The 12650-nt window shown below is 49.1% G+C and overlaps 1 protein-coding gene across 1 annotated transcript in view; it reads right to left on the bottom strand.

Annotated features, from left to right (window-relative positions):
• KATNAL2 (katanin catalytic subunit A1 like 2) overlaps nucleotides 1-12650 on the bottom strand; it is a 306132-nt gene that overhangs the window by 28960 nt on the left and 264522 nt on the right. The window contains exon 7 of the mRNA XM_086963443.1: nucleotides 8721-8880. Within this exon, the coding sequence (XP_086819569.1) occupies nucleotides 8721-8880 (160 nt within the window). The remainder of the gene's footprint in view (nucleotides 1-8720; nucleotides 8881-12650) is intronic.

Here is a 12650-nt window from a genome sequence, read left to right as displayed (position 1 = left end):
CCCAAAGAAGGGGGACGGAGACTCCAGGCACACGTGGGTTAGCAGACGGAGGGCTTCAAGGCGGCCCGTCGTTTTTCATTTTCCACGTTGAAATTGCGGTCTCGTCCCGTATCCTGTTGCTCTGCGGCTCCACCTTTGGTCGAGGTCACACGTGTCCCAAGATCTGCAGTCAGGCTGTATGTCGCATCTGACCCATCTCCTTCGGTGATCGTGAATCTTTGAATAGGTACAAGACAAGGTTTCAGAGAAATGGCAAAAGAAGATATCTACGCATGTGAATTCCTCCCTCAATTCTACGCATTTGGGAGATACGCTCATTGGTCACAGTCAGAGGTCCATTACTAAGCAGTGCATGTGTCAGTATTCCTACTGGGTTCATGGCAGGTCTATTCATCGTCTTATTTATAAATCAAGTGAGGTAAATGAGATTCCCATCAACTGTGCATTACATCATATTCAACATTACAGAGCATTTCCCTTCAGGACTGGCTAACCTTTTCAAACAGGGCGGGGGTGCCATCATCGAGAGTCAGGCAAAACAGGGTTTTCTCGGGGGTCAACAGCTACTCATGGTCATCATGTTTATATTCGAGACAGCAACTGGGGTCTATCAAAAATGGGGCGGGGATGCTTCGGGCGCTTGCGCTTGGGTGCAAAAGGGGGTGGGGCAATCTGGGCATTGGGGGTTCAATCTAGACGTTGGCGTTCGTCTCTGAAGAACAGACATAAGGTGCCATTGACATACAGTTCCTCTATAAATGGCCAGATTTGGGGGACTTTAGTCGTCTTACCTGTCCTTTCCTTCTCAGCCAATTCAAGTTCATTCATTTTGCAGAAAGGAGAGGTAGTAATATGGCGAGATATAATTAATTTTTAGTTTCGGTCAATTTCGCTGAACACCTTCGCGTTCAATATGTATCAAATCAGACTGGTGCCGGTGGGGCACAATTTTACCAAAAAGAGGGAGAGAAAATAGGGAGACTCTCATAGAGAGCGAGAGTCGTCCGCAATCTAAACGAGCCATTCGGTACACGTATGACATGTAGGGAGAGAGAGAGAGAGAGAGAGAGAGATAAGGGGGTGGTGAGAGAGAGAGAGAGAGAGAGAGAGAGAGAGAGAGAGAGGGAGAGAGAGAGAGAGACGCGTACGAAAATAGGTCATTTAGTGCGCTCACAACACAGAACAGCAAAGGTCAGGTAACACGCAGATACAGACAGAGGGAAGACATAAATCCATACATTACACACACACAAACTCAGACAGGGAAGACGGCACATGCATTACACATATATAAGACATTCACAACAAAACAGAAAACAACAGGTGGCCAACAAAATCCATATTATATCCTACGTATCTTTACTATCCTATTTATCTGTGTGCTTAGCTCTTTCTACCCTTCCCTCCTTTTCTTTCTCGCCCATTATCTCTGTGAGTGTTCTCAATTGCCAATACTTACACCTTGGTTGGTCGGTTAGAAATTAACCTGGTCGCGCTATTTACCCATGGTTGGATCTTAAACCATTTTTCAGTTCCTTCCTTTGGTGGGAAGTTCTCCAGACTGAGGCAACGGCAAGTATTGATCGGGAGAACAGTCGGACAGCTTGGCTATATCTATAAGAGTGTGAGAAAGGGGGGCAGTGCATTTTGAACATCAGCAACATTTCTAACTTCCCAGACGGGTGGTGCCGTGGTAACCCTTACCCGTATATTTTTCTTTGTCCTTTCCCTACCTAGTCAAACGTCCAGTTACATTATTTAATGCGTCATTTCTAGTCAACTTTTCGTCATTCAGTACCTGTCCAGTTTCTATGTCAGTCCATCCTCCCAGTTGCTATGCTCTAAGGAGGAACAGTCATGTTTAAGTCTACGTCTTTTGAAAACTTATCGTTATGAGGACTATGCACATATTCCCTCTTTCCCTTTTCGTCGGTGGTCCGACCATTGCTCTTCCACACTTCAGCCGCCGTTCTGACGTGACCTGCAGAAGGGAGGAAAAAGAAGGGGTGGGGGGCAGCATTCAAAGTACATCAGCATGCAGCAGTTTGAAAATGTTTTTACCTACCACATACTCGACCTATCTCCACGTACTGCATTTCTTTACCATCTCGGCGTTTAAGCCCAGAGGCACCAGTAATGTCAGATAGATAATCATTGACGATCTGCGTATCTACATGAGTTACTTGGTCGTAAGGGTGTCTAAAACACCTTTCTGGCTGCCTGTGACACATAATGTAGCTGCTAAGTATCTGATCCTTTTTTGATCTACATCCTTCATCATACTTATTCTTCGCTCACAGTAGTAAGACATCCAAAGCTCATTAATGCTACTGCCACAACCATGCTTTCTTTTTCAAAATACTTTTAATAAAAAGTGTTGAACGGAATTGGTGGCAGTTCATTGCATAAAGTGCAGCAGTGCAATAAAATCGCATTAAACTTCCCTACAGAGCAAGCATGATGCATGTCAGTAATTCATCTTTAATAAATTCATAAATTCATTATCCAATGTTCATTCATTACCTAAATTACACCAATTCATTTTCCAAATCATAATCAGTACCCACCCTAAGTCAGTTCATTGTCCAAGCACATACTCAATATCCTTCGTATCTACTTTCATTATCCAAGAAAACTACATACATATCTCGGGGCAAAAAGCTGCGTGGTCAGGGTGCGACAAAGTTTATTCAAAAAGTCTTATTTTGTGTCGGCGCCATTTTGGGTGGGGTCAGGCGAGTTCCAGCACAGTCAGAATATCTCCAATGACTCGTGGTTGGACCAGAACCTTCCGTTGGAAGCTCAAAAAGTTTTGAATCATGTGGTTAACAGTTCTAACAATATGGACCATTAGTCAAAGAGTGGGGAGGGCGGCAACAATTTTCCTACCGGGTCATTCTGGTGTTCCACCGGAACTGAACAAGTCTGTGCCGTGGCTGCTTTTTAGCCATTTCCTATCCGAGGCTGGCGCCGGCAGGAGTTGCACCGATGTCGTGGTTCCCAGTGAGGGGGCGGGGGCGCCCATGCGGAGGGATCGGGGTGCCCCCCCGGCTCTTATAGAATCTTCAAGGTTGAGGAGAGAAGGCATGGAGCGTGTGCCCGTCCTGGGCAGAAGACCGCTTTTTGATGTTGACCCTCTTTAAGTAAGAGCATTGGGGGTGTCGCTGGAAGCCTCCACCTGGAGGGAGGTGGGGGAGGCTCGTTCGCGCCGCCTCCCCCTTCCAGCGACCCCGCGCCGTTCTTCGGCTCCGTCGCTTCGACATTGGCCGTGCTGGCTATTGAAGATGGGGGGGGTGGTCGGCGGCTGAGGCAAGACAGCCCCCCCTTTTCTCTTGACATGTGGCGGGACTACCTGGAACCGTCCAGGCGTCGACATGTGGCGGGACTACCTGTAACTATGCAGGCGATGGCATGTGGCGGGACTACTTGCAACTGTCAGGCGTGGTCATGTGGCGGGACTATCTGCAACTCCCAGGGTTGTCCGACCTCGCCTTGGCTCCGGTCCTCGTTGATGGCCAGATCAGGCAAGAGAGGGGGTGGGGAGTGGTCGGCGGCTGAGGCAAGACAGCTCCCTCCCCCCGTGGCCTGCAGGGCAGCAGAAGAGAAGAGATGGAGAGGTCTTTGTCATTCTTTAGACCGCCTGCCCAACATCATCTCCTACCGACCGTGGCCAGGCGAGCCCCTCGTGCCTCGAGGCCTCGCCTTCCGGATGGGCGTAACCGCGGACCTGTTGCACTTCGGGAGCTTCCGGAATGGGGGTAGGTACCTATTGAATTGTTTCTATTTCATGTGACCGGTATTTGGGCGTGGCGGGCAATGAGGCAGACATGTTGGGAGCAGGAATAGGCAGTGAAGCCTAGCTGCCTCGTGGCTATTTTTGCTGTCAAACTTTTAGCCATTTTACATTTCTTATTACGAACTATTTCTAATGTTTCTTATTTTTAGTGAAGTCAAAAGCTCATCAGGGGGTTACTGACTTAGCCTGATTTCTTTTTATTTTTCTTTCTCTTCCTTAGCGTGTTTCGAGCTAAAGCTTTCTGTTAGTAGGGAACGGTGATCACTTCATATTTTTATGTGTCCTTTTCACTAGGGGGTACTTCTGGACGGACCAGACGAGTTCCCTCCAATAAATGGTCCGGGGTGGAACGAGATTATCGATCAAAAGGGAAACATATATTCCTTCATTAGGGTATCATCCTGGACAGACCGAGCGATGTACTTCCACTTACTAGGGTAGCCTCCTGGACGGACCAGATGGTCTACTTCCACTAAATGGCCCATGAGCGGGGAGCATATGTCCTCCATAAGGGTAGTCTCCTGGGCGGACCATGCGAGCTACCCCCCAAACAGTGGGGAGTGGGTAGGACTGACGAATTCACAAAGGGGCATAACCTACCCTTTACTACTTGCAAAGACTAGATAGAATATTTCTATTCCACGTTGTTTGCAGGCAGAAAATACCTCAAACGAAACAATTCCTGGAACAACAATGTCCAGGCAACCAACCAATCAGTGGGGAGAAAAACAGGCATGACGGATTACAACGGGGACAAACGTCTGCATTACCTGCCCTTCGCTATCCAGAAAGGAAGACAGAATATTTCTACTCGTCTCAGTTTGTAGACAGGGAAGATCTCAAAGAGCAACAATCGATTATTAATCGATTTCAAACAATCAGTGGGGAGAAAAGTAGGCATGACGGATTACAACGGGGACAAAAGTCTACATTACCTACCCTTCTCTATCTGCAAAGAGGGACGACGTTCCTATTCGCCGCTGTTTGCAAACAGAGAATGTCTCGTTCTCAAAAGAGAACCAATATGTCAAGTAGCCTTCAAAGCTAAATGAACCAATACCAACAATATCAGTATACAAATACCGATTTCAATACAATCAATCAATCAATCAGGCGGATAGAACCACCCTACCAATCAGGCGTAAAAACACCCTACTTAATCTTACCCGGACCGGACCATACGGACAGTTCTTCGACTTCCTCCTCCAGCGCCCGATCGTTCTCTTACTCCATGTAGCATTCCTGTGGGATTCCAGTCAGGACAATAGGTCACTCAAGAGAGGTCCGTTCAGAATTGGTGAAGTTCTTTTCGATCGGCAGCCGGGCGAGGGCCCTCTCAAGGCAGGCATACCCCGATCATTTAGATGTTCACTTCTTCGTCTGGATCTCTCTTACCGAACCTTATGTCACTGATGGACCCCGCGTTGGGACGCCAATTGTTGAAAATGAACCCATAATTCTATCGATGCCCGGGCCGCTGGCGCAAACCGCCTCTTAGTTCCCATGCTGAATAATTACCAAATAAAGAGACGGGCGCTGGAAGCAGGAATCAAGATCAGAGTTTAATTCTCATGAGGAGAGCCAGTCATTTCGGACACGAAACACAGTGTCTTTCGGGAGGTGCTCTAACAAGTGAGCTGAGACTCTTGCTTTTATACCTTACAAAACACTTGATAGTACAATCAGGACAGTATGACGCAAAAGAAAGACATCCCTATAATCCTCGTGTCAATCCTACCCCACATATGTTCACAATGGGGACCCTTGACCTGCTGATAAGAAGGGAGGGCAATCACGCAGCTGAGTGTTCCGTAGGATGTGTGCGCCTGATCATAGCCCAGGGGGTGGGGTGGCTAGGATCAATAGTGGTTCCTTTGAAGAGGAGTGACTTCATACAATAAGGGCAGTAAATGGTATCTCCTGGCTCAGGCGATGGCCTCGGACATGTGTGGTCAGCCGGACTCGGGGGAAGGGGGTCATCAAAGGAGTGGTATTCATGCCGCGTGGACAATCGAGCGCGGAAGGAAGGCTTGTCAACAGAGGGGCATTCATAGAAGGGAAGGAGGTGTTGGTCAGGCGCGGCCGTGACTCTCAAGGACAGGGTCTCGCAGAAGAAGAAGGTTTATGACTTGCCCATGTGAGGAGAAGGGAGGGGTAGCCAGGGTGGACACAGGGACAGAGTCACACAGAGAGAGAGAGAGAGAGAGATCTGATGACCCGTACATGAGAGAGCGGGGGCAGTCAGGTGCAGCTGGGGAGGGCTACGTCAGCTAAGGCGAAGGATGCCTCTTCAAGAGGGAATGGGGGGGGGGTTTGTGCGGGTCAAGCAGGAGAGTTGCCTTTCACAGCAGGGTCGCGCAGAGGGAGAGGGTTTCATGGTCTATGCATGAGAGAGGGTGTTTTAAGATACGCGCAGGAGGGAAGCCGGGGATTCCAATGGGAAAAAGGCCATGGTGCCTAGAATGGCTGTACATATGCATATGGGTACGGGCTCTTACTGGCAGGGTGATACGGTCAATAATTTACAGTATCCATGGTGCTCACAGGGAGAGGAGTGGGAGAAGAAGGGGAATGAATGCTGTCTATGTACATCAATTTCTTCAACTTTCACAATATAGATTTTCCAAGATTAACTAACTAAAATCACACACAAAAACGAATTACTTAAAATTGAATTTAGCTAAAAACAACTACTATCTAAGTAATAAAGAATGCTTTTCAACTTATAAGTTCTTTGAGTAGGAATAAACAATCCACAGGTAGTTCATCCACACAGGCAGTCAAACGACAGTCAGGAGAAGAGTTAACCTGAGATATAAAAGATTTCAGAATAATTCAAGTGCACATCAGGCCAAAGTTCTTTAAGGTAGGGAAAGACAGTACCTTTACCAAATGGCTAAGGGGGGTGGCCCTACCCTGCCTCTTCCTGTCGCTGATGGGCGCAGAAAGGGCTCATCCTTGGCCCAGGCTTTGACGGGGCACATCCACTGCTGTGGTACTGCTGTTGATGCTTATCAACGCGTTTCGGTTGCAAGCCCTATCTCCTTACCACAATGTCCAATGAAGCTTGGAATCTCACAGTTACGGCGACACAGTCTCTGGGGCACAAAACCCCCTCACAAGCCCAAATGCTTCAAAAAATGAAGGTGTCCCCCGTAGAGGGATTGCTGTTGATACTTAATGGCGAGTTTAGCTGGCAAGCCCGCCTCTTTAATGACGCAATGTTCAATGGGGCTTGGAGTCACTCAGTGAGGGTGACATAGTCTCTGGGGCACAGAACCCCCCTCACAAGCCCAAACGCTGCCAAAAATGATGGTGTCCCGTGCAGCGTAATTGCTGCTGGCACTTAATAGCGTGTTTTGGAGGCAAGCTCCACCTCCTTACTGCTGCGATGTATAATGGGGCTTGGAGTACCCCAATGAGGGCAACACATTCTGTGGGACTCGGAACCCCCTCACAAGCCCAAATGCTGCCAAAAATGATGGTGTCCCGGTTATTTTGTGCAGTACTGTATTGGGCTATGGAATGTCCGGATGGATTACATTTATGCGTATTGGATCGAGAGGAGATCTAAACTTACAGGCTCTGATCAAATTGGAGAAGTGATTGAGAGGGGCAACTGAATTGTCCAAAACATGAGAACAGTCATTAGATGAAGTGCTGAACGTTTGGGGTCTGTAAGGGAATGTGAAGACGTTTCTTCATTGCCTCCTAGAGAATGGTGTATAAGCCATCCAGGGTGACTACGGAACAAATTTGGCTTTATTTTTTGTAAAAACGAATATAGAAAAGTTTATCTATTCTCAAATGTTGCTCATATAGAAGTGGCATACACCTAGAACATCTTGATATATATAATTTTCTTATTACACTTTATTTCATTTGCACTTTCTTTATTACCAACGACTGATCTAGGCACATTGAATGCATGAAGCGACGGAAAGAAGAGCAAATTAATATCAGAAACTTTAAACTTCGATTATTATCAAATCAAAATCAAATGTCACTTATCAAAATTATCATACTTTGGGATATGAAAGAGCTGAATACAATCTCCAACCATGGCCACCGCTCACTGACTTGTAAAATTCCTAGGATATATTTTCGTATCACTGACATTGAGAATAGACACCTTGCGTTGATGGGTTAGCGATCTCTGTCAAGAAACCAACTTTATTCAATGAAACAAACCGAAGGGTTTTTCTCAGTGGCTCGCATTGTATTACGTTTTACTTAATCTATTGCTTTATTGTGAATTTGATTCTGTAATCCACTGCAAAATAAAAACCTGTTTGAAAACGATCACTGTCTTTGCACTATGAAGATAGTAGAAGCTTATGTTATGAACATTGTCACAAAGTGTTGGTACTTTAAATGATGACATCACATATTGTTTTATAATGAATCATGACTGTCAATCCGAAATACTCCCAAAACAGTGAGGGACACAACAAAGGAGAGTATAGCTGGGTGTACATGGGCAATTATTCATTCAATGCCATCATCTGTGATATCATGACATTGTGACTACCCTGTTCATTGACATTTTAATTGCTTGAATTTTTCTTAAACCTACACATGTGCAACCTCTCATGCGTACAGTTAAGAACAAGCACTTAAATCGAGTTTTCAAAGCAGGTTTTAAGCTAGATTGGCACTCTATAAATACAAAAACATTACATCTCAACGACTTGGAAAGCCTCCTACCCATTACTGATTGCAGAAGTCCCACCTCCCCTATACCCTATAAATGATGTTAAATCAGATTCTTGGCCCCTGGCTGTGTATAGCGCTATGTTCCCCTTGGCTAGGTTAGCCCTCTGCATACATGCATACATACATACATACATACATACTTACATGCATACATACATACATACATACATACATACATACATACATACATACATACATACATACATACCTGTCCCAGCACACTGTACTCCAGATCAGTCCTCAGCTCCACTCCACTGTTGCTCACCGGGGGCAGCCAATGCCAGATCATGGCCTGCCGTGCTTCTTTACAGGGGAGGTCCACCAAGATCCTCTTCTCCAGGCGCCGTAGCATAGCATAGTCCAACTCCCTAAAATACAGACAAGGTTAGTAAATATCAAGATACAAAGTGGACCAACCTAAGCAGGATGCTTCCCATCTATCAAGAGACAAAAGTATTTACTGTAGGCAAACTTTTTTTTTGGAAATCTTTTTATTGAAAGAAAAACAGTTCCATCATAATACACATTTTGGAGCAGTGAAAAAGCAGTAGTAGCTTACAGTGTGAAAATCACATCAGTCCAATCTTAAACAGTCATTGGGATGCTCCACCTCAAATTCAGCGTACCCTCTAGCCCGACCACAGCCTTCAGTCCAACCCCTGCCCATCTAACTAACCCTATCACTGGATCCTCCCTCCTCCCTTTCCCCTCCCGCGGAACTGCAGTTTGTAGCTAAGCCGAAAAACCATAGCCTCCCTGGGAGGAGGGAACACAGGCGTGTCACGGGCTATGCCCGATAGGGCGGGGCCCCACTATTCACCCTCCGAGGCATCCAGTCACTCTCCTCTGCACCTTCTCCAGGCCTGCCAGATCTTCTCCCATTTTCTGGGGCAACCCCTACTGTTATATATGACCTTCTCCGCCCTCTGGCACCAATCCAAGTCTCTTTCCCATTCCTCTATCGTTGGCAGCAGGTCACTCCCCCAGAGACGTGCGATATTTCTTTTCGCCACCATGCTCGCAAAGGCCAACCACACCTTATCTCCCTTAGGCCATGTTACCTCTCCCGTGACTCCTAAGATATGCCACCTGGCCTCAAGCGGCACCTCCGCCCCAACTACCTCCTCCATTATGTCCTTCAACCTGACCCAGTAGCAACGAATTTTGGGGCAGTCCCAGAGAATGTGGAAGAATGTGCCCTCGTATCCGCACCCTCTCAGGCAGAAGTGTGACGTTGCGTACCCCATTTTAAATTGCACCGTGCGCGGGGTGTAGGACCTGTGGAGTATACGGAGCTGTACCAAACGGAATCGCGCCCGGATCGCCACTTCCCTGGGACACTGAAGGGCCTCGTTCCAGTCGTCGTCTTCTAGCAAGCCCAAATCTGATTCCCATTTTTCCCGTAGTGGCCCGAGTGTGTCTGGCAGGTTATTGGTCAGTTTCTTGTAGGTGAACGAGATAGCCTTATCAATCATTGGGTCCAGAAGCAGCCTGTCTTCGAGTGGGGCGTATTCAGGCAGTTGGTCCCCCTGTGATAAATGCGAATGTATGGCATGTGTAAGTTGTTGGTAGTGGAGGAATTCTCCATTCCCAATCTGGAATTCAGACTGCAAAGCCGTGAATTCCACTCCTCGCCCCCTCTTCCAGACATCACCCAATAGATCTATGCCAATAAGGCTCCATTTATGCAGATCGCGGAGTTTAACTACTTCTCTCAGGAAGTCGTACTTCCACAGGGGCGTCTGAGCCGTTAGTTTCTTCTCCCAGCCGAGCAACTTCGTCGCCCGCTTCCATATCTGGACCACCACCGCGGTCTGGGGGGGCAAGGGCAGACTACGCCGTGTCCCGGAGTAAAGGGCCGCCAGATAGGTATCCGCGCCCAGGGCTGAGCGGTCCACCCGATACGCCAGCTCCTCTTGCGGGGCAAAGACCCAACCATTAATATTGGCCAGCTGAGCCGCCCAGTAGTAGAGGCGAATGTCAGGGACCGCCAGTCCCCCCTCATAGGGACCGTGCTGCAGCTTACTAAGGGCAATCCGCGGGCATCCGCCTCTCCACAGAAGGGAACGCTGCTCCGCCTCCACCGTTTTAAAAACCTGGTCTGGGTGCGGAAAGGGGGAGCTCTGCAGCACGTACAGCAGTCGTGGCAGGGCCATCATTTTGAAAAGTACTGCTCTCCCCATGAGGGAGACCGGGAGGGTGCGCCAGTGTTGCACGTCTCCGTGCAAACGGTCAAGTAGCGGCTGTACATTAAGTCGGAAGAACTCCGGGGCCGTTGGGGAGATCCAGATACTTAAATAGCAAAACGCCTCCTGCCACACCAGGCCCTCGCATCCTGCAACCACGGGCAGTTGGGATCCCGACAGTACATAGCCAAGGGATTTACTCCAGTTGATCCGGTACCCAGAATATTCCCCGAAAGTACGTAATATAGTCATTAGGCGCCGGATCGATTCCGCCGGTCTCCGGGTGTATAACAGGATGTCATCGGCGTAGAGCGAAATACGCTCTTCCCATCCGCCATCCATTTCTATCCCCCACACCCCAGGGTCCGTCCTCACCCAGTGCGCCAGCGGCTCCAATGCCAGGGCAAAGAGGGTCGGGGGCAGGGGGCATCCCTGTCTCGTGCCACGTCCCAATCGGAACTCACGAGACGTGGCCCTGTTCACTCGGACTTGCGCCAATGGTTCCGCGTACAGCAGTTTCACCCATGAGCAGAAGCTTGCTCCGAAACCCAATTTCTTCAAGACGGCGTAGATGTAACACCATTCGACACTGTCGAAGGCCATATGGGAGTCGCGGAGAGCAAGGACGCCGGAGCTCCCGCGGGCTCGGCGACTGTCTGTAGAACCCCAAACAGCCGGCGTAGGTTAAGTCTCGTGTTCCAGTGGGGCATGAAGCCCGACTGGTCCGGGTGGACCAGCGACTGGATCACCGCTCCCAGGCGCGTAACGAGGATCTTTCCAAGGACCTTCGTCTCGTAGTTGAGGAGGGAGATAGGCCTGTAGGAGCCACAGGCGCCCCGTGGTTTCCCCGTTTTGTGGATCACCACAATCGTGGCTAACCGAAGATCCCTCGGGAGGTGACCCACATCCCGCGCCTCACGGAGCATACTGCATAGATGTGGCGCAACGCGGCTGGCTACACAGCCGAACGCCTCCGCCGGAAACCCGTTGGGTCTCGGGCCTTCCCCGTCTGTAAATCCCCCATAGCCTCTTCCACTTCCTTGACAGTGATATCTGCCTCCAGCACATCTCTATCTGCCGCCTCCAGGACCGGAAGTTGCAGGGGGGCAAGGAAGTCACAACATTCCTGGCCATTACGAGACGTATGGGAGCGGTAGACCTCTTCATAGTAGCGTGCAAAGTCCTCCGCTATGGCCCTGCTCGTGGTGCTCACCGACCCATCCGGGTGCTCTATATTCGGCACCCAACTATGGTCTCGGTCTCGCCTTTCCAGCCCGGCAATCATTCTGTTCGCCTTATCACCCATGTCATAGACTCTACGCTGGGTGGCTAGTGTGTGCGCCCGTGCTTGTTCCGTCTGGAGATCCTTCACTTCTTTGCTAAGTAAGCGCGCCCTATGCAGTCTGGCCCTGTCCCGTTCCGGGGTGAGCCCCGTCTCATTGTTCAGAGCCATAGTTTCCCCTTCCAAGCGCTCCACCTGTGCATATTTATCTTTACGCCTCCGCCCTACTTCAGCCTGCACAAAATCCCTTGCCACAGTTTTATATGCCTCCCACACTATCCCAGGGGAGTCCACGGAGCCTACGTTATCAGCAAAGTATTGATCCACTGTCTCCCCGAAGCGCTCTTGAAAGTCCTTATCTTTAAAGAGAAAAGAGTTAAGCCTAGGGGGAACACCCCAGTCTCGGGTGGGGCCCAGCAACTGGACCCCCACCGGTGCATGGTCTGAAATACCTCAAGCATGAAGGTGCCCATCCCGAAACAGGTTCATGCTGTCCATGCGCGTGAAAATATAGTCAATCCTGGAGGAGGACCCATGGGCTGCCGACAGGTGTGTGTAGTGTCTGAGGTGCGGGTTGTGTGTCCTCCACAAATCAAGGAGACCCATTGCCTGCGTAAAGTCCCTGAGGTGGTGAGTCCCCCCCCCCACCCAGCGTGGGTGACGACCTGTC

The sequence above is a fragment of the Lissotriton vulgaris genome, chromosome 3_1 (assembly GCF_964263255.1).
Source record: "Lissotriton vulgaris chromosome 3_1, aLisVul1.2, whole genome shotgun sequence".
Lineage (NCBI taxonomy): Eukaryota > Metazoa > Chordata > Amphibia > Caudata > Salamandridae > Lissotriton > Lissotriton vulgaris.
The sequence above is the reverse complement of the archived record's forward strand: the minus strand, read 5'-3'. Positions and strand labels throughout refer to the sequence as shown.